The sequence below is a fragment of the Dipodomys spectabilis genome, unplaced genomic scaffold (assembly GCF_019054845.1).
Source record: "Dipodomys spectabilis isolate Male_0828 unplaced genomic scaffold, ASM1905484v1 ptg000054l, whole genome shotgun sequence".
Lineage (NCBI taxonomy): Eukaryota > Metazoa > Chordata > Mammalia > Rodentia > Heteromyidae > Dipodomys > Dipodomys spectabilis.
Window position 1 is genome coordinate 33,837,353 of NW_024870731.1, and position 23,569 is coordinate 33,860,921.

Sequence of the window (23,569 nt, forward strand, 5' to 3'; positions counted from 1 at the left end):
TTGGTGGGGGGGTGGGGGGAGGATAGGGTGGGGGAAGGGGATGAGTATGGGAAAGGATGGGAAGGGGAAACAACAAGGAGGCAACAATGCTTGATAAAAAATGTACTCGTTATCTTGCCCATGTAATTGTAACTGCTCTGTATGGTATTCTCACAATAAAAAAATTATCTTTTGTTCACTCTTCTATAGCCTTCTTAGCACTTTTTAATTTACATTTTCTGAAACCAGGGGCTACACATCAGTTTCAGTGTCATATAGCTTCTTTTTTCCTTTCCCAAGTCCAGTGCAGTCTGTCTTGTACACAGTTAGCTGTCAAGGCCATCAACTCACCTCTATCATTTTTACTCTGTCTAAACTTTCTAATTAATCTTCCTTCTCTCCAATCTCGTTCTGATCTAATAACCATACACTTGAGCAGGATATAGTTCAGATTACACACATCTGGTCATCCTGTTATTTAGCATCTCCATACTGCCTAAAACTCATGGCTAATGACCTTGCGGTCTAGCTTAATCTTTAACCCTAATTTATCACCTAACCTTAACTCTTACCACTGTCTTTTATTTTTTTTTTTTATTTTTTTTGTCGGTCATGGGGCTTGAACTCTGGGCCTGGGCGCTGTCCCTCAGCTCTTCAGCTCAAGGCAAGCGCTCTACCACTTGAGCTACAGCTCCACTTCCGGCTTTTTTTTTTTCTGGTGGTTTATTGGAGATAGGAGTCTCACGGTCTCTTCTGCCCGGGCTGGCGTTGAACCGCGATCCTCAGATCTCAGCCTCCTCAGTAGCTAGGATTACAGGCGTGAGCCACCAGCGCCCGGCTTACCACTGTCTTTTGAGTAAAATTTACTCAAAACTATTATCTGGTATCATAATTTTTCATGTCCTAACTTTGGTTTTAATAAGGAACTACTGCCATCTTCCCCAATCTGAAAAAAAAGAAAAAGAAAAAGAAAAACTTGACTGTATAGCTCTATCATGACTTGGGTGTAACATAAGCATCCACAGGTTAGATTAATTGGACAGTAAATCCCAGGAAAGGATGACAGCTAAAAAAATAATCCTGGTCCAAAGCTTCCACATTCTTTGGAAAATTATTCACGAGACCACTTCCATATATTATCTGTATTGATTATTCCAGATTCTCATGTTCTACATAGGAATTAAAGTAAGGATCATATAATTTCCTTTTTGATAAAGCAGATTTCATTTCTCTTCTACTAAGTAAATTTCTTGAGGGTAAAGGGATATGGCTCTAGATAAAGTCTATCTTCACTGAATTTATACAACAAAGATATATTTTATATATTTTTATTTTTGATGGTCATGGGGCCTGAACTCAGGGCTTGGGCACTGTCCCTGAGCTCTTTTGCTCAAGGCTAGTGCTCTAGCACTTTGATCCACAGAACCACTCCCACTTGTTTTAAAACCCAGAAATAGAATCTCCAATGGGAAACATTTCTTTTTTTATTTCATTATTGCCATTATTTTTTTACTGTGAAAATACCGTACAGAGGGGTTACAATTACATGAGCAAGGTAATGAGTGCATTTCTTATCAAGCATTGTTGCCTCCTCCTTTGTTTTCCTTTCCCATCCCTTCCCATCCCCCCTACCAAGTTGGAAACATTTCTTATCTTTCCAACCCTGCTGATCTCTGCTTGATCAGTGTTTCTGTAATTTCATGGAACTATTATTTAAAGAATAGTCTACCTTTCCAGTTAAATTGTGGCTCAACTGAAGTCATGAAGCATTTCTTCCTGATCCTCAATGAAGAGTAACTAATTTAGTCTAGTGCTGGTGGCTTATGCCTATGATCCTAGCCTCATATTGAGGCTGAGATCAAAGGAGTACCATTCTAACAAGCCCAGACAAAAAAGTTCTTAAGAGTCTTCTCTCCAATTACACAGTAGAAAGCTAGAAATGGAGACCTAGTTCAAATGGTCGAGTACCAGTTTTGAGCACAACAGCCCCTAAGCCTTGAGTTCAAGCCCCAGTACCAGTACCAGAAAAAAAAAAAAAAACAAAAACGGATAACTAAAGTAATATAGTATGAAAATAGATAAATAATCAATGGGTCAATAAAAACCTGTACTAAATCTGATATACTAAATATATGATTTCTGTGATGCCTGAACATTGATGATTTACATCTTGTATTTCTTTGAAAATATGTATTAGGAGTCTGAGGTATATTTCTTTTGTCTCTCCCACAGTTTAACATCTATGAATATCTGGGAAAGATTGATAGATTGTCTCAATACAGATAGACATGAATTGCTGTTAGCAAGTGTAAGAGAAAGATTAACAGCTGGCTATGTAGGTAATAAAATTCAGGGTAGCTAGGAGAGGGAGTAGAGCACACCTACCCTTGCCTCCTGCTGTTAGATACATAGTATTTTCTCTCATTACGATGCTGACTCCCTTTCTAAATCCACTATGAGGGACTAATTGGTTTTCTGGATTCCAGATTTCCTACCACAAGATGTCAAATGAGTTTGTGCCTCATGCAGACATATCTCACAGCAGGAACAAGACTATCTTAGAAGTGTTATATGTTTCCAGTTTAACACTGTTCTGGTTGGTGCACTGTTTAGTCAGTTAAGGAAACTTGGAAAAACATGTTTTTTGTTACTGTTGTCTTGTTCCCAGGTCAACATCTCCTGGAGAGCCAGCTTGTCTTACTCAAAACCTTCACTTTGTCTCTTAAGGAACTGATATTATTGTGTAAGTAAACTTCTGTCTTTTCCACTTGCAGTTTTAAATCAATCCGTATAACAGGAGTTGCTAAATTTCAAAAAAAAAAAAAAATCCATAAGGAAAAGAAATGTGGTATCTAGCCAAGAATATATATAATGGGCTTTACTGTTTCTCTTTCATTCAATGCCATTGAAATTGTACACAAATGTGTCCTAAGAATGTTCTGACCATAACAAGTACTTGTTAAATAAACATAGCTGGGATTTACATGTTTTCCACATTTCTCTTTCCCTAGAGTGTAAATCAGGCAACAGTTAAAGCGTGTATGTTAGACTGATAAACTCAAGTTATCATTACACGGCTCTTCCTTTGCTAACAGTGTGACCTCATGCAGCTCTTTGGGGGATTGAATAAAGGAGATATTCAACAATGATCATCACTGTGCTTCATGTGTGAAAACTGCTCAACAAAAATTACATACCTGTAACTCTATCTCAAATGTATATTACTGACTTAAGGAAATGTAACCTCTTTGTGCAACTACTTAATACTCATTTTAAGTACATACTCAAAACAATCATGAAAATCTTTGTTTTTATTAAATTAGCATTTTTTTTTGTCGGGCATGAGGCTTGAACTCTGGGCTTGGGTGCTGTCCCTCAGCTCTTCAGCTCAAGGCAAGTACTCTACCACTTGAGCCACAGCACCACTTCCAGTTTTCTAGTGGTTTATTGGAGATAAGAGTCTCACGGACTTTCCTGCCCGGGCTGGCTTTGAACCGTGATCCTCAGATCTCAGCCTCCTGAGTAGCTAGGATTACAGTGAGCCACCGGTGCCCGGCTTAACTTAGCATTTTCAATTAACATATTACTTAGTTGTTCCCAAATAAAGTTGGTTATAGAATCCAAGCTGACATATTACAATTTTCTCAATGCAGAAATAGTTGATGATATATAAGGATGTATGAACAATAATGGAGCAAGCTAGCACTAAGGCAAGAGATAAGAACGGGCTTTAAATGAAAGAGAATAGGAGAATAGTCTGTGTGCTTAACATCAAGATGCCAAAACCCTTAGACCTTCCATCTCTCTGAGAGATCAATCAAAAGCATTTTCTTAAGAGGTTGTGGACCCACAGGACAGGTTATGACAAGTGACTCCTCAGAAAAAAATCTATATTACATTAAATCATATGGCATAACTACTTAACTTGGAAACAAAAATCACAGAATTTCCCTCATGAGAATACACATTTGGTTCCATGCTTTCCCTTTCATTTGATCCTACCGGACTTTGAAAACAGACTTTCCTCAAGAGCCTTAGAAAATGTCAGTTTCTTATAAAAAAAAAAAAAGCTAATTCAATCTAAAATGCTTTCCACAGGGCTCAGCTGATACATAGTAGGCCCTCAGAAACTGGTACACAGCTTCCAGATGAATTTTTCTTTATGAATGGTGCTCTCTTCTGGTGAGAGAAAGCATATTAAATGATTCCACCCAGAGCACCACATATTGTGAAAACAGGGAGGAGGAATAGATTCATAAATAAAGGTGTTGACCATTGCAATTATACCAGGAAGTGAGTTAAGGAATTTGAGGACTATCACATGATTGAATGGAAGCATAGAAAAAAGTTTTAAAAAACTACTTTAACGTTTGAGTCAGAAATTTAAAAAAATAACAGAAAAAAAACTTGAATATAGCTTCAATGAACTGAGCAGTAGTAAACTCCAGCTTTCTTGCTGGAACAATCTAGAAAGAAGGAAAAGTAGTGATTATGTCAAATGCATTATGTTCCTTCTCATATTTGTCCAGGAGATTTTGGGTGTGAAATATGTTAAATATGTTAAATATAAACATGCGCATGTGTACAAACACATACATGTTATGTGTGAATATATGCACATATGTGTTACATATATGTGTGTGTGCACGTATAGTCTTTACAATTGAAGAATTATAGCAGATAATTCACACATACACATGCTCCAAAAATGATCTACAAGTGATAATGACTTGGGCAAATCAAATATGAAAACATACAGGTTTATATGCATATATGTAGTGTATTTATATACTTAAATCTATATATGCACATTATATAATACACAGTCATTTATGTATACATTTTTCCTCTGTCCAAAAGAAAGTTTATAGTGGAATACTTGTTTTTCCCTGTGCAGTATCTACCTTCTTTATATTAACAGCATCTTTACTTTCATACAATCTCATCAATGCATAAAGACTGAATTTGCGTTAACAAACTATCATCACTTCATCTGGTAGAGGGTTGGTTCAGGGGTAGGCGGGTCTCCTAGGTCTGGGTTATAGAACAGCCCCAAGGAGAAGGAGTTTGCTGTAAAGACAAAGACTGGAATTTTAGGCATCATCTACTGTCAGGTAGTAAGAGATGAAGATACTGCAGATGGAGGCTGATAGAAAGGAAAGACAAGGCCAATGCCCAAGTGCCTCATTTAATCCCTAGATCCTATTAGGACTAAATTCAGCCTCAACTGTCTACATTTCTTTGACCTTAAGTTGGTTTTGAGTTTCTATTTCGTCTCAGTGAACGAATTCAAAATAAAACAGTAATGTGGCAAGATGAACAAAAAATGAAGAGAACTAAGTTTGGTGAGAGGACAAGGGAGTCACAGCCCAAACAGAAGACTAAGAGGAAGAAAGAAACAGGAGAGCAGAAAATCATAGTGAGTGGAGAAATAGGAATTTGACTGGGAACCAGATTCCTTGTAGAGGGAACAGGGTCCTACCTGAGACAAAAACAAGATTGTAAATTGCTGGTACTGACAAAGTTTGATGTTGAAAGACCATGAGCAACTTTCTGATAACAAAGATGTGCACACTCAGGAGAAAGAGAAATATGATCATGAAATTTAGATCTATTCCCCAAATTTTCTGTTGAAAGCATTGAGACATAGTTACATTGATAGTGGGGAAAATGTAGATTGTATATAATTGTATGTCTTTTTTTAACTTCTATTTTAATGAGAGCTTGAAACCTAGGTTAGTTTTCATAGGTGAAAATTAACAAATATAATGGATTGAGTGATCCAGACCTAAACACATATTTTAGGAAGCAGTGTTTATTAAAATAAAGGTACTAAATTGAGAAAGCACTCACCATAAAAAAAATGTCAACTTGATGATCAGGGAGTCATAATCAAGACATTAAGTATAAGAGAAAAAACAACGTCTATTGACTTTGTATCATTATATAACAGTAATCTTTGGTACAAAAGAATAAATAAAACATTGGTGAAAAAGTGACAGCCAGCATTGTTAATCACAGTATGCACTGATGAAGAAGAAAAATTGATTAGTGCTCACTCTAGGAAACTTTTATCAATAACCTTACCAAATCAAATAGCCAGAGTGATGAACTAATCTACTTCTAAAATTCAAACTTAGGGGATTTTGAAATAAAAGTTCTAAAATAAAACTTATAGCAAATATAACTTTGAAAAGTTCTAAAATATAATTTGTAGCAAATATAATTCTTAAAGCTCTTCTGGATTCTTGGGTGGCACATTCTTTACATTTTAGTAAGAGAATGAGGGCAGATAATATACACACCACCATATACACATTTAAAACATTTACAGGTGATACTGTCTTTTGCAAATCAAATCATACTAAAAGTAGCTAACAAAGAAAAGACACATTATCAAATGTAGAACTGGAAAGAAAATGTAGAGAGAAATACTGTCTGTTCATTAAAGTTATTTTAGCTTCCAAAGCCATAAGTCTAACAAAAAAAAAAAGGAGTGGAGGGGGCAAAAAATTCTTCTAAAAGATATCATTAGTCTGAAAATTACAGAATTTCAAGTCTGATTTCAAAGACATTCTCCAGCATTTGTGAAATAGAATCACAGCAGTGTAATGGATGAGCATTCAACCAGGGCTCAATTAAATAGATGCTCACGTGGAAGAAGAAATTACAGAATATTTTTAGTATGCTACAGCAGGAGAACACAACAGCCTGAAAATTATAGCAGAGGATATACTACAAAACATCCCACACATATAATAGTACTTGATCTGAAATTAAAGGGTTGAGTTCAATTCTAGCCTTTTCATAAGCCATTTGGATTTAACTTTATATACACCACCCAAGCAGCTGCTCCCTTCACCAGGCAACCTTTTTCTATATTTTTTCACACATCAGCCATCACAGTACTGCTGCAGACCAGAAATTGCTTTTATTTGCTTCAAATTGCTTCAAAAGTGATTAAAAAAAAACAACAAAAACAGAACAGCAATAAAGGAACATTCCCTACAGTGGCCAAACAGAAAAGAAAAACAAAAAGTAGATCACTTCTAAGCAAGAATCATTCAGAGATTCAAGGAAATAAAACTGATCTGTTCTGAGGAGCATTCTATCCAATTCTCCTATAATGGCATTATGTTGGAACAGAATAAACCCATATGGAAGAATACCAGTTAATAGAGGGGACAAATGTGCTGATAATGCTGCCAGCCTCAGGAAATTTCCAAGTTTCCAGGATACTGGACTTCAATAAGTTGGGATTTCACAATACTTATATTTTATATAATTGCACTCAATTCAAAAGGAACTGGATCAGCTTCATAGATAGCTAAGCAGTATTTTTCCTTAGATCCCTGCAATGATCCCACAACATGTTTTGTTTTGTGTTTTAAAAAAATCTATAGAAAGTTAAAGAAAATACACTCAATATCTCAAACAAAATCTAGAACTAATGAAAAGGAAAAGCAGATTGAATACATACACCCAAGGCTATCTACGAAGGATCTAAGCTTTTCCAATGAAACAGATCAAAACCTTTAGCTACTAAAACCCTAGTAATGGTACCAAGGACACTGGCTAACATATTGAACTTCATGTAATACAAAGGGTACCATATTGATGTAAATGGCTATGTCCCAATAACAATACTCTATCCATTCTTAGAACTATTTTTCTCTTGCTACTGTATAACCTATCAGAGAAAGAGAAAATAAAACAAACAAACCAACTAACCACTCAGCAATCCATCGGATTTCCAGGAATGCCACTACAATTCAACAGAGGTGAAGGGATGTTTCTAGACTCTCCAGACTAACAACCCAGTGATTATAGCAAACAAGTACCACTTCTTGTGATCAGCATCCGCAGATACGTGACAGATGCGTCTCCTTCAGATAAAGATTTTTGGAGAAGCTTAAACATTACTTTCCAAACTATAAATTACATAGTCTTATAGAAGTAGACTTTGAAAGCCTATCATTTAGTTGTTAGTTTCAACAAGTACTGCCTAGAAGGGAAAAAGACAAGAGGATTCAAAAGACCATTGTTGCAATGTGATATTTGGCAAATGCTCAACAACAAAAGAAAACAAAGTGATATTTCATCTAAAACCTTCAATTGTTTCACATCCAACAGTTTAAATTAGCTTTTTTCTCTTAAGAGTCAAAAGAAAATAGTTAAAACATAGTGTCTTATCCATCTTCAAACTGAGGCACACAGAGGTCACGTGACAACTTGTAGTCAGATCAGGACTAGAAAGTTTTCAATATTTAATGTTAGGTTTGGGCTTGTTCTACTCTAGTATATGGATGTGATTAGTATGTTTTTGTTTTTGGTACTGGTATTTGAAATCCAGGGCCTTGTTTTTCTTAGGCAAAGATATACCACTTGAGCCATATACGCAGGCCTTTATCCTTTAGCGTATTTTTTTAAATTGTGTTTCATGCTTTTACCCATGGGCTAGCTTCTAATCATCATCATTCTATTGAATAGTTAGGATTCCAGGCATGTATCATCTTGCCAATCCAAGAGTATTTTTTAACTCTTTTAAGAGACACATATACAGATAGCCCTATTAGTCAATGAATTAAAGATTTCTAACAACAAACAACAGAGATTTAAAGAGGTAAACCTAGAACATACAAAATATTACATCTCAAAAATACAAAGAAAATAAACCAATTATATGATACTTAACAGAGCTTAACAGGTATTTCCCCCAAAGAAGATATATCCAGTAGGATAGTGGAATGTTGTCTGGAATACTAAGTTTAGAAAAATTCAGAGCTTCAAACACTGCTGAAAAAGTATAACTTAGTACAGTCCCATTTGAAAACAGTGTGAGACTGGTTCAGCAGGTATTACAAAGTGACATAGTAATTCCACAGCAGGCATTTACACAGTAGAAACTGTGAAGCATGCTTACAACAATGTCATCCCCAAGAGCCCAAAAAGGAAAATAAGCTTAAAAGACCATCAATAAATGAGTAAAGATCACATGTCAGAAATAACAGGGGAGTATTACTCAGCAGTAGACAAAAATGAAACGATTCATGCTACAACCCAGATGAAATACAAAAGGATTATTCTAAGAAAAAAAATCATGAATATTAGATAGTGAATAACACATTTATGTGAAAGGCACAGGGTACACAAGCCCATAGAGACAAAAAGTAGATTGAGGATTTTCCAGAGACTGTGATGAATACTTGATGGAGAATAGAATATGACTGCTATTGGGTTCAGGGTTTCTTTGGTGAATGATGACAAAGTTCTAAAGTAGACCTTAGGACAATTTTGTGAATATATTAGAAACCAGTCAAATGTGTACTCTAAATGGGGCATTACATGGTATGCAAATTCTACCATGTACCTCACTGAAAAAAATCCCATTGGGAAGAAGATCTAAACCAGGAGCTCTCAGACAAAACACAGGCTGTGCAAACATGAAGAACATTTCTGTCTCGCTAACCACTCCAGGTTCCTTGGAGATAATGCTTTCATTTCAATATGCTTAATTATAGAAATATGATTTTCATAATCCACCCTTTCCTCTTCCCACCCATTCCCACAAGAATTTCCAGGCTTACTTAGTAGCCCATCCTGATGAACCACATTATAATACATCTAATTGTTTGAGGAAAACATGTCATATTTCCTACATCTAGTCCATTAACATACTTGTCACTGGATCTCTAGATTTCTCAGTCTCACTTTCCCCATAAGCTTCAATTATATCAACAAAGGCAATCATTTCCTAGTTTACTGTTGTTTCTCTTGAATGCAATCATGTTCCAAATCAAAACATGTCTCTCTGTTTATTGCCCTTTTAAGTGCTTGAAATAAGATGACACAAGTAAACATGAACTACGGAGCCAACTCATCTGACTCATCTTCAACTTCACTGGTTATACAAAAGCAACTTTATTCAGATCTAGACTATACTGAGCTATTTGTCACTTCTTTTCTTTAACGTTACAGACTAAGTTAGAATTTAGGAAGGGAAGGAGGGAGCTGTTTTCCTTTATAGTATGCTGTAGTTTGCATATATTGCTCAAATAATTGGCAAAATTAAATTCTCCAAACAATTTTAAGCTTCTTGCAGGACTTTCTCAGGAGCCCAGACTGTTGTGAAGTGTTGGTACATATAAATACTCAGTATATATATATATATATATATATATATATATATATATATGCATTAACTCTGCCTCTGGGGTTACTGTAATCTCTTGTGGATGTTTTCCTTTACCATTCCTACTGTATAGCAGACAGACATATCTGGTAGATATCATTCTTGGACCACATCTTAAACTAGGAACATGTTATTGTCACATACGAAGACCTCAATGATGAAGATGCCAAGCCTACTCAACCACAATAGTGCAGATAACTCACCAGGATTCCCAAATGATAGTGTCCTCAGATAGAAACTCATAGCATTAAGCTTATAGGAAAAGGATTGGTTACATTCTAATTTGAACACACTGGTTATAGACCCTACCTACTCATTTTCAATCATTCATATGTTTGTTGCCCAAAGACGTGAGAACAGTTGAGTAGAAAACTCAGTAGAAATTTAGATCAAGATTCTAGACAATGGAGTCCTCTCAACCAAATATTTCCATAACGTATAGCTTGATATTATGATGATCGCATTAATTTCTTCACCTACCATAAAAATGGTTTAGTGATTCAACAGGAAAATAAGAAGGATGGAAGGAAAAAAACAAAGGAGGGGATACAATGTTCAACAAGAAATGTACTCATTACCTTACTCATGTAACTGTAACCGCCCTCTGTATAGCATCTTTACATAAAATAAAATTTTAAAAAAGAAACATAATCCAGTTATATGAAACAGGGTAAAATACAAAAGCTACATAGTAACTTAAAATGTTGACTTATAATGCAATGTTAGTTTAAAAAAAACTGCAAACATTTGATATAAATGGTTTGAAACCCTCTGTGTTTAATCAAGAAGTTTTACTTATTTTATTCTAAAAAGTCAGAGTGTATGAATGAAACACTGAGTTACAGCTTTTGTTTTCATTTTAACTTCCTTTTAGACCAGCAGAGTAAAGCAGCTTTGAACTTCTTCAAAGTCACATAGGTTCAAAGATTAAGTTTGTGTTTTTAGCGGCACTGTTTATCTGTGAGAAATAGTTCTGCATATGCCTCAAAACAAACTAAGCTCCTACTAATTATAACACAAATTTAACTAATTAGACTTTAGTAACTTTTCTTTTTCAGATAACAACCAGCTGCAGTGAGGTTCATCCTTAGAAATGTCTATGTTTGTTTAATCTTTCTCCCAATTCCTTTCTCCAGAATACAAAGGGTTTTTAAAATATTATAATCTAATAAAAGGGAAAACCTGCTACACTCTGAGGATTTGGAGGAGGGATCCTTTATTAAGACAACCCCACTGATTTCCCCTATATTAAAAAAGATCAACAAATATGAAGTACAGCAAAAAAAAGAGAAAAAAATGGAAAAAAATGCAACTCCATTCCAAATAGATATTTTCTATATACCTTAATATGAGGGAGAGAGATGTGCAGATATACACAAATAAATTGAATAAATTATGTTGTAATTTAGGAGTCCAGTGGTATAACTCCTATAAACAACTAGTTCCATCTAACAAAATGAGTACCAGGAACCTGAAACATGTTGCATGGGTGGGGTGCATGTAAGGAAGCAGGCAGACAAATGGAGAATACATTCCTTTAATGTGCATGTGTGAAAACAGAACTGGACACCTTGAGGAGATGTGTAGGGCTGGGAGAAATGAGAAGAACAATGTAAGGGATGACACTGACCAAGATACATTATACATAAAAATGTAGATGTTGAATTGAAACCTCTTCGTATAAATGACTTAAAGATAACATTTTACAAAAATTTTTAAAAGAGAGAGAAAGGTAAATAGAATCATTAATAAGTGATAATAGAGCCCTTTGAATTCTAGAGCAGGTCTGTTCCCAACACCTAAGTCCAGAGATCACTAACTTGGTGATGTGATTTGTATCTGGCCTCCAGGGCTGTTCCATTTAATGTAGATATCAGTCCCCACATTAAAAAGTCAAGGGAAAGAATAAACTGTGGCTTATCTAATTATTTTGGAAAACTTGATTCTTATTTTTTATTTCTATTCCAAGATGAAGGAGAAGAAAGTGATGTTCTATTTTCTTGCCCAAATGATAAACAACTGTTCTTTCCTTCACACATTTAATGTCATAGTTTTTCATATACCCCTGCTTTTTGTTGGTGATTTCACTGTTTAAAACATTGAGTATAGAACAGAAGTGCTGTCTATTTTCTTCATGTACAGAAATCTGTGGTGGGCCCAAGGAGAAAATATATGTTAGTCAAGCTTTTCTCCGACGTAGGTGGCTGGCTGCAAGTACAGTGTTAATAAATCCTCAATATGCAAAACAAAACAAAAACAAAAAACAGAAACAAAAATATAATCATGGTTTGATTGGTTTAAAAAAAATGATTTGCTTTGGTTGATAACATTTTGAAAGCTCATAGGATTCAAATCCTGCATTTCCCTCCAAGGATAGTCTTCAAGTTGCTACTTCAGTGTTAGCAGTGGCTTTATAGACGTAACTAGATGAGGAATGAAAGTGGACTATATGTGGCTAGCTTCATGTGGCAAATATTCTATTATAACATGGTCCCCAGGTTGGTTTTATCCCTGAGATTCTTTGTAGCCACAATAACAGCTGCTAGATATGGTTACTCCTTAAACCAAAACTAAGAAGAATTACATATTTATCACATGTGATAATCACATGTCAGGTAAAAACCCTGCTAGAGCTCAACTTTATATCAAAATTTATAAAAGAAAAAATATTTGCAGCAGGGGAGAGTCAGCAGATCACCAAATCATTGGATGAGACCAGAAATATCCTATGTTTCAGAGGAGAATATCAGAATGAATGATTAACTTAATCTTTTGGACTTAAGTGAAATAATAAAAGAAAAAATATGTGGGATGACAGGTCTTCAGGAAAACAAAGAAGTATAGTCTGAACTGAGAATAGGAACATGTTAAAAAGAACAAGGCATACAGTATGTTCTCAAATAAAATAAAATTTAAAAAAAAAAAGAACAAGGCAGAATGTCTAGACATGAAAACGATAATCACTAACATCAAAAATTCAAACTACAGGTTAACAAATATTATGCTGAGATCAGGGGAGAATGAACGAATGTATGACAGAACTAAAGTAAATATGGAGAATTTAAAAGTACAAAACAGAAATGAAAAATACTGAAAAAAAATAGAGGAGAGACACTGGGAAAATAGAAAATGTATTTTAAAGGGCAATTGGAAAGACAAAGGAATAAGGAAAACTTGTAGATATAAATGCTGAAGATTTTCTAGACATGCTAAAATAGTAATTACTTATCTGTCGCTTTTACAATCTGCAAGGCCTTGTTCAGGGTACTAGATAAACATAACTAGTCCTCACACTTCATTAAATACATTCTGTGATCCTGGTTTTACAAATGGAGACAGTACAGCAGAGAGAGGTTCTGGACCTGCCTAAAGAAACACAGCTTCTAAGTGGCAAAGGTGGGATTCAACCTAGGAAATGTAGCTCCAGTGTCTGGGGTTTTAACAACATACTTAACGTCAAGATTTTTTTTTATATATGAAAAAAATAAGCACACTTTCAAACATAAGGACAAAAAAAGAGGCAAAACAAAACAGCACTACCCACAAGCAGAGAGAAACTAAAATCCTTTTTAAAAGATACAGATCTCCAAGAAGGAAAATGAGCACATGCAAGACAAAAGAGTAAGCAAAGTGATTCAGTAATCTTAAGGGTAAAGCCAGATAAGTAGTAATTACGTGGTTCATAATCACTTAGGACTCTGTGAAGGCTGGGCACAGTAAATGATAAAGTGTACATTTAATTTTCTGCATTTATAAGAGTTAGGGTTTGAAAATGCAGTATTTCATACACCTCATAAAAATGCATATTGCTGAGATGGCAGGAGAGACTCCTAGGATCAGCTGTCATAATCAATAGTAATGCTTAAAATGATCAGAACCAGATAGAGCAATATCAGCATATTATTAAAAAATGAGGTTGTTATTCAAAGAAGCAGTCAAGAAAAGTTCATTTAGAAAAGAGAAACAAAGGATATAGACAAATTTGTGATGTTTTCCTTAAAACTAATAAGCTATGTAGGGAGTCTGCATATGGTATTGTTATGGATATAAAAGAAAAACGAAAACATAAAAATATAGCAACCATGTCTAATAATAAATAGGGTTAAAAATTCAACAGAAGATTGGACAAAGAATAAGATTGGATTAGTAACAAGTTTATATCTTGCAAGGTTTTTTGTTGGAGATATCAATTATATTCTGACCTTTCAAAGCATACAGACTAAAATTTCTAGGACAATTATTATAGGAAAAATATCACAGGAAAAACAATGCAATATTTTTGAGAACAGAAAAAAATAAAAATGAAGAGAATAATGAAAAAGATAAATATCGTAGTACATTAATACAGCCTATCATTGTATTAGTATTTAAATCCTAAATCAAAACCATTTATGAGGTCATCACATGTTTATAAAAATATATCAAATTTTTTAAATAAAGCAAAAATGAACAGAAATACCAGGATAAATGAAAGACATTACATCATCCACAAAAATTAATATATCAAACATCAGTATAATTAAGTTTAATGGCATAATTAAGTTTAATGCAGTGGACATATGGAAAACCCAGTACTGTCATCCTGAAAATATACATTAATTTTAAGCCTATTACTAAAAATTATAGACCATGAATAACAAATCATAATATAAATAAAAATGAGATAAGAATATAATATGATGATTTAAAAATGTTATACTTTGGAAAGAAACATCAAAATTAGCCAAGAGTTAAAATATGAAAGTCCATTCTATAGTCAATGGGTTGCTAGTTTAGAAATAGGAAAAAAACACTATTAAAACTTTATATGTTGAAAGGGGTAATGTTGATCAACACATTATATTCATAAACTGCTCTATTGAATGGCTACTCCTTTGGGCAACTATGAAATTATAATTAATATTTTTTGAAATTTTATGTTTGAAAATGTAAAAGCAGTACATATCTGATCATTCACAGGTCAAACAGAATCATAAGGAACTCAAAATATTTACAGAAGTATAGCATAATAAACCTCTACACGTTTCTTTTTTCTTTTACTTTTTGGCTAATGATTTGACTGGAACTCAGGGATTCGTGCTCAGCTTGCTGTTCATGGCTGTCATTTGACCATGTCAGTCACACCTGTAGTCCAGTTCTTTTCTGGTTAATTGGTAGAAGGTATGGACATTTGTATAATGAATGGACAAAGTAAAATGCATGAAATAGTATGGAAATTCAATAGTGAGAAAGTGATAATTGAATTTGATTTTAAAAGAGAACAAAATACCATTTATAAGAAAATAGGGAATATATATCTAGTTTATGTTGAACTAAGAAAGAAATAATGAAAATATTTTATAGTATCTTTGATGATGCATTAGAAAATATAAAGTGAAAAATGCTAGGAAAATACAATCTGTCACACAGATATGAACAGTATGGTTTGTCTTGTAACTACTCAATAAATATAACTAATAAAATTAACATGTCCTCCAAGGAAATGCAGGCTTATGTGGTTTTGTATCTATGTTTTACATCTCACTTAAGAAACAAGTAATTTCACTATTTCTCCATGTTTTATAGGGAACAAAAAAAAATAAGGCATACTCTAACTTGTTTTTAGTGGTGGATATAAATTTGGTGATAAATCCAGAAAGGAAAAAAATAACATGAGATCATAAAGAAAAAAAAAGCTCATATATATATATATATATATATATATATATATATATGGAAAAATGCTATGCAGAATATGAACAAAAAGTTAACATCTAAGTAATAGAAAAATTACATAAAAGCCAAGTTGAAACTGACAGGAGTATGGAAGGCCATTTAATATTAGAAAATGTTCACTATTTTAGCAGCCTAAGAGGGGGGAAATATATATTCCTGCAAAACACGAAAATGGAAAGAAACAAACATTCATAATAGCATCTAAACTATCATATAACTGATAAAAGTTAACAATAAAATCTCGATGCCAACTTCATATCTCATGGCAAATATTAATGGTATTCAAAATTGCAAGCACCCAAGAGATTTCCACCCTCCATCCTCAATACATCTAGTCAATGCTTTATATATACATATACATATATAATATTCAGCTTGATATATAAGCAAGTAAGCATAACAAAATACATAAAAGGAATAAGTGTCTACAAACAATAAAAAATGCTCATGATTGACATAAAATATCCTCCAAACAGAAAAGTACAACAAAACTGGAAATGGTTAACACAGCACAGCATTTCTGTCAGTAAAGAATGGGTTCCTTAATCAATCAGTTAATTCAGTTATGTAACTGTAGTAGAATAAACTAAATTGGGATCTTACCTCATATGATATACAAAACCAATGATAAAGACTTGAGTGTGAAAAGTAGAACATGAAATGTTTTATTTGTACAATTAGGACAATAGCCTTCTCATTTCCCAATAAAAACTGTAAAATTTTAAAGCTGTCAGAAGAGAATATATATATATATATATATACAAGGAAAGGCTTTGCTGGCCTCCAACTGTGATCCTCAACATCTCTGCTGCGTCCTGAGTAGCTAGCTAGTGGCTGATTTTATTTTTTTACTTTTTTCTCTCTTTTTTTATTGTGAAAATACCATATAGAGGGGTTACAATTACAGGGGCAAGGTAATGAGTACATTTCTTTTTTTTTTTTTTTTGGGTCCGGTTGTGGGGCCTGAACTCTGGGCCTGAGTGCTGTCCCTCAGCTTCTCAGCTCAAGGCTAGTGCTCTACCACTTGAGCCACAGCGCCACTTCCGGCTTTTTTTCTTTCTGCTTATGTGGTACTGAGGAATCGAACCCAGGGCCTCAGGCATGCAAGGCAAGTGCTCTACCACTGAGCCAACTTCCCAGCCCCAATGAGTACATTTCTTATCAAGCATTGTTGCCTCTTCCTTTGTTTCCCCTTCCCATCCCCTTCCTATCCCACCCCCCCCATGCCAAAGTTATAAAGTTCGTTTTTCGACATAACGTCTTATACATCTCATTGTTGCAATGGGTCCACCTATATCCCTATTTAAATGATTTGTTTTTGCCCTTCCCCTCCATGAAAGAAATGCAAATCAAAACAACATGGAGATACCACCTCATCCCAGTTAGAATGGCTATATCAAGAACTCTAATAACAACAGATGCTAGGACAGAAGGGAACCTTACTGCATTGTTGGTGTGAGTGTAACTTGTTCAACCACTTTGGAAAGTAGTATGGAGGTTCCTCAAAAGACTCCACATAGAGCTCCCCTATGACTCAATGTTGTTTTGATTTGCATTTCTTTTATGGCTAGGGAGGTTGACATTTTTAATCAAGTAAGAAAGAGAAATCAATCCAGGGGTAAGACAAAACTAGCTACTCACACATTAATGATGGTTGGGCTTTTGAAGGCAATTCCTTCAGCCTTCTGCCATGAGAATTAGGAAGTTGATAAAAGCAACTCCAAGTTAATTAAATGAGGACCAAATATTATAGACATGAAACCTAACAGCAAATCACTGAGAAATGCTTTACAAGTCAAACATTGTATCATTTCACAAATTTCCTTCCTGCATTGATTCTGTGACAACCCAACAAGACTGAGGGATTGTATTAAAATTCCACTGATAGCCAGGCGCTGGTGGCTCACACCTGTAATGCTAGCTACTCAGGAGGCTGAGATCTGAGGATCGCGGTTCAAAGCCAGCCCAGGCAGGAGAGACCATGAGACTCCTATCTCCAATAAACCACCAGAAAACCGGAAGTTGCGCTATAGCTCAAGTGGTAGAGCGCTCGCCTTAAGCTGAAGAGCTGAGGGACAGCACCCAGGCCCAGAGTTCAAGCCCCACGACCGACAAAAAAATAAAAAATAAAATAAATAAATAAATAAAATTCCACTGATGATATCTGAGGAAAGCAGGTTTCTCAAATGACCAATGAATGGCCTTTTCACTTTCATTTTATTATCAACACTAATGTCAAGCAACTTGCAAAGTGTGACCAAAATTTCTTTGCATTTCTGTCTAGCATGGAAAATACTTTTTTTTCATTTTGTCATTTCTTCATGAAAAACACAAAAATGTCCTCCTTTATGTTTAATAGAAACAAAGAAGATTACTAAGCATTTAAACATACAACATACACTCAGCTAGTGTCTGCTCACACAAAGAACTTCCTTATTTTTTCTTTCAGTTAATATATTGCTATATAGATTTGCAAACACCAACATGGAATTTTTTATTTATTTTTAATTTATTATTTTTATTTTCTTTAGGTAGTTGTGAAATAGACAATTTTTTTTGCACATATCCTGGGTCTTGAACTCAGGGCCTGGATGCTGTCCCCAAGCCTCTTTATGCTCAAAGCTAGTGCTCTAACACTTGAACCACAGTGACACTTCCAACTTTTCCTGAGTAATTAAATTATGGGCAGTAAGAGTCTCATGGACTTTCCTGCCCAGGATGGTTTCAGCCCACAGTCCTCAGATCTCCTGAGTAGCTAGGATTATAGGCATGAGGCACAGGCACCTGGCTGATATATACATTTTTCTGTTGTTATTTTTGCCAGTCCTTGGGCATTGTCCCTGAGCCTTTTTGTGTCAAAGCCATCACTCTACCACTTGAGCATAGGGTCACTTCAGGTTTTTTCTGTTTTCTGAGGAATTGAACCTAGGGCTTCATGCATGCTAAGCAAGCACTCTACTGCTAAGCCACATTCCCAATTCTGACATAGCCATTTTTAAGACATAATTGCTGCATTAAATAGAGGAGGTGTCCCCTACCCCACAAAAAAAGGCTGAATTGCAAGCCTACTTTTCAAATAAACCTTATATGTGGTTTCTGAGACACCCTCCCCCACAATGAACACACAAATCAAGTTCTATCATTTAAAATGTTGTTTTTGTTAGATGCAGAATCATAAACTCACAAGCAAACTGGAGTCTAGCTTCTCGGCTGACAATTGTTCCAAGTGAGTTTGTGGCAAAGCACTGGTAACTTCCAGTATCCCAGTTCCTGTTGGGGTTCATGATCGTAAGGTTGCCTCCACTCAGCTTATAATGATGGTGCACACTGCTATCAATACGGCTCCCATTCAGCTGCCATCTGCAAAACAATTTTTAAAGGTCAAGATTTTTCTTCTTATTATTTTATTAGAATTTCAAAAAAGACTTTACATTATTCCGTCCACTTTAAACATATTCCACTCATTAAAAAAAAAAAAAGCCTAAAGCATACAGGATTCCAGTGTTACATACTCTAAGAGTGACTGTGCCCAGGTTTTCATCAAAAGCAAAAGGGAGGTACAGGAGAAATGACAATGTAGTAGCACAAAAGGTTGGGAGCTAGGTAAAGATTTTTCTCATGAGGATGAGAACAGTTGGTTCACTGGGGGAGCAGGGAGTCAGACTAGATCTGTGTAGACAAAGCTGAAGTAGGAAATGGAGGTAATTATCTCAGATACTTTAGGCCAATCCCAAGCTGGAAATAGAGTGGAGGGAACAGAGAACATTTCTTTGATTTATCCACACGACTGAGCACATTTAATAAATTAATTGGTAAGTGTTGGACTATCCATTTCCATTTGTCTGGGTAAATACTTTTCCCGGAGGCTTTCTCTACTTTTCTAAATGACAGCAGAGCTATTTACAAAATAGTTCACTGTGGTAAAAGACTCTAAGCATCACCAAGAGGGACTGACAAAATTACAGAACAAACCCCAGAGATGTATGTATCCATGGGAAGCTAAAAATATAGAGAACAAAAAGGTGGTTTTCAAGGTTTTAACTGAAAAACTGGGAATTTTAGAACAGTAAGTAGACTTGACACACCCAAGTAGATCTCATCTTTAAATCTCATTCACTCTTCACAATGTCAAGAACTCAGTCATTATGAAAATAAGGCACTCACGTTTTAGACAACCCAATTCTGATATGGAAAATGCAGTCATCAGTTTTAATTCTATATCACACCAATCATCTCAATTGCATTTCATTTAAATTTTGAGAAAGCCATGAAAATAATGCCTAGTTTATAGATGAGAATTTCAATAAACCACCTGCATGAATTACCAACTGTTTCTAACCTTTTAATGAGATTGGTCAGGAGTTCAACTGAGTAGTTCATGGTTCCTCAGTTATGTCATGGGGTGTGCAGAAACTATTGTATTAATATATGAAATACTTAATCTGCATAGATATGGTAAAAGGGTACAGAAGGGGAAAATGGATATCACCTCAAAGGTAGGAGTGTGAAGTTAACAGAATACGATACAACTTGGACAATGGATAGATTTTTATAAAGATTACTTAAAAGCATCAGTGAAAACACTTTTTGGTATCATTTACATGAAGTTTTAAAACACAGAAATTATGAAGGAATGCAATATACTTCAAATGTATGACAATTAGAAGCTTTAACCTGTGGTAAAGAGAAAATGAAATGTGATTAGAGAACTTACACTAGGAAATTTAGCTTTTTGTCTTTTTTCCCAAAAATATGACATTTAATAATTGTCATAATACAATGGCATATTAAGTAACACTTTACAAAAATGCTCTACAGTACTTTTTACTACTATTTCTTTTTTTTGGTGCTAGAGATTGAACCCAGGCCCTTGTTCATGTTAAGCACATGTTCAACCACTGAGTTACATACCCATTATCTAAAGCTTTTAAAAAAAAATTTTACTTTTTCATATTAAGATGTTTTTATTGTGAAAATACTGTACAGAGGGGTTACAGTTACATGAGCAAGGTGCTTTCTGTCTTTATTATTAAAATAAGTAGTAGCTATATGGACATATGCCATTACTACTCCAGTCTCTCTGTGTAAAACAATGCAAAACAAGATTTTTCTAATGGAAGTTCAGATAATTGGTAAGTGTATGAGTTTAATCTACTATTGTAATAAATAACACCTTATCCTTTGCTTATTTCTAAATCCAATTGTTCTAATCACACAGAAGATATCTAGTTCCAAAGCAACATTCCTAATGAGAGAGCAAACTAAACTTCTCTTTGAATCTAAAAGAACAATATTACAAAAATGACCAAGAGGAGAAAGAGAATTAGTTACATAGCCTTTCCCCCATTTATGTTAGATTGCTAGTGTTTTTTGGTTGATTAGCTCGTAGAGTTATGATCTTTCCCAAAGCAAGTCCATATTTGGATGAGCATTTGATTCAACCTTTTTTTTCCACTTTCTTTTTATTCTGTTCTTAAGAGTTTTGTTCTTGAACCCAGAGCCCCTATATACCTTCCCTGTTTCTATTATTCCTTAAAACTTAGAACTACAGAAACAATGCAAGTAAATGGTTAACCTTTCACATTTTGTTTACATACTTTGTACTCTTTATATATAATATGACCTACAGGAACTATTTTTAGAAATACAGTTTTCATCTAAACCTTCCTACTCAGGCCCAATCTTTGCCTTAATGATTAAAGATCTCCATGAATTTAATATGCATAGTCAAACTTGAGAAAAACTGGACTCTTATCTTCTGTGTGAGGGAACTAACAACTAATAACTTTCATTTTTAACGAATTCCACATTCAACAGCTTAAAATAGAAATCCTTTTCTTCTTTCTTCTCAGTCAGTGAGGAACAACTATGGAGTGACCATATGTCAGGCAATTTTCCAATTCTGAACTCATGGTAATAGGTCCCTGCATTCTTGAGCTTATAGTTTTGCAGAGATTTTTCCCCAGGTTCCTCATTCCTGTACCATCCCCTCCTCTACACCATCTCATCCCTAGGCCCTGGCTAAGCTTTTTACATAACAAAGAAAAGGAAGGAGATGGCATTCACAATGAAGTCCTCATTGGTCTGTCATTTGCCCTTCATCCATCCCCAGCTGTGCAATTATGGGCAATTTATTTAACACATTAGATGAGGAGACTTCTTTTGCAAAGGTTATGTAACAGATTTAAACAGACAGCTAAGTACTGACAACATGGGCATTCCAGACATGGTGGCTGCCATTATTAATGTGGGATTGAAGTGAGAGAACAGGATGGCAATGGTGAAGGCCTCTCTCCTGGCCCTTTTCTCCTATTCTATTCCCTACAAGCACAAGTCAGTTCCTTGACAGCTATTTCATTCCAAACTTTGGGTCATCTCATCTCATGTAAAACATGCTGTGTCTTCCACATGTGGTTTATGTGCATCTTACATGCCCTGAGAAGTTCTCAAGAGGACAGATGAAACACAGCTTGATCTTTAGAAAGCGAAGGATATTTGAGGTGAGTCAGTCACAAGTGAATAGGTTTCATTTTATCCTGTGTGTGCTGGTACTTGGGCTTAAACTCAGAGCCCAGGCACTGTACTTGAGCTTTTGTGCTCATGGCTAATGTACCACTTGAACTACAGCTCCACTTTTGGCTCTTTTGGTAGCTAATTGAAAATGAAAGAATCTCATAGATTTTCCTGCATGGGTTGGCTTCAAACTGCAATCCTCAGATCTTAGCTTCATGAATAGCTAGGATTACAGACATGAGCACCTGTACCCTGCACAGGTTTTATTTTTAAGGTGGAAAAAGGAAGGGTTTGCCAGTTATTGTGTGCCTCAATGTTTGAATGGTAAGAACGCCTCTAAATTCAAGTCAGGAAAAATAGTTCGTTGTATGTATACATGTGTGTATACATATGTGTGCACATATGTGTTTATGTGTGTGAGAGACCGAGAGAGAGAGAGAGAGAGAGAGAGAGAGAGAGAGTTCCTGGAGCTTAAACTTAGGGTCTTGGTGCTGGTGCTGCTTCTGAGCTTTTTTTAAATTTCTAACTCAAGAGGAGTGCTTTATCACCTGAGCCACAGTTTTACTTCTACCCTCTTGAGGTTTAATTATTGATAAGAGTCTCATAAACTTCCCTGCCTGGGCTGGCTTCAATTGTGATCCTCAGATCTCAGCCTCCTCAATGGTAGGATTAGAGGTGCAAGCCACCAGTGGTACTTGGCTTCACATATACTTTTGAATATAAGACTATTGCAAAGGGTACTTGGTGTTTTTGTTACCTACAAAGTACAGTTTCTCCAGGAGAAAGAAAAGCATCTTGGAATTGATAGAATGTTCGGGGTCTTACAAAGCATGTTTGATGGTTTCCTTAAAAACTGTGTGTTTTTGTATTTATATAATGAATAATAAAGGCACACTGGTTATATGGAAAATTGGGAAGATAAATAAAAATATGAAGAAGCACTTCTTGCCTACTTAATCGCCTGCAAGATTTAAGAGATCATAAAATTATGTGGGGAGATACTTAGTGCCTAAGATGTAAAAGCTACCATCCCAAAATTTCCACTAAAAACCAAAGTGGAAAAAATTGTTTCATTTGCATAAGTGCCTCTCTCTTTAGCTCAGTTTTCATAAAAAAGACACAATCACTAGATTATTTCATCACATAAAAAGGCAAAACTCTTCTCTTAAA

General features: G+C 35.1%; 1 protein-coding gene across 1 annotated transcript in view; it reads right to left on the reverse strand.

Moving 5' to 3' along the window:
* Cntn3 (contactin 3) overlaps positions 1 to 23,569 on the reverse strand; it is a 216,329-nt gene that overhangs the window by 157,530 nt on the left and 35,230 nt on the right. The window contains exon 3 of the mRNA XM_042679994.1: positions 19,071 to 19,246. Within this exon, the coding sequence (XP_042535928.1) occupies positions 19,071 to 19,246 (176 nt within the window). The remainder of the gene's footprint in view (positions 1 to 19,070; positions 19,247 to 23,569) is intronic.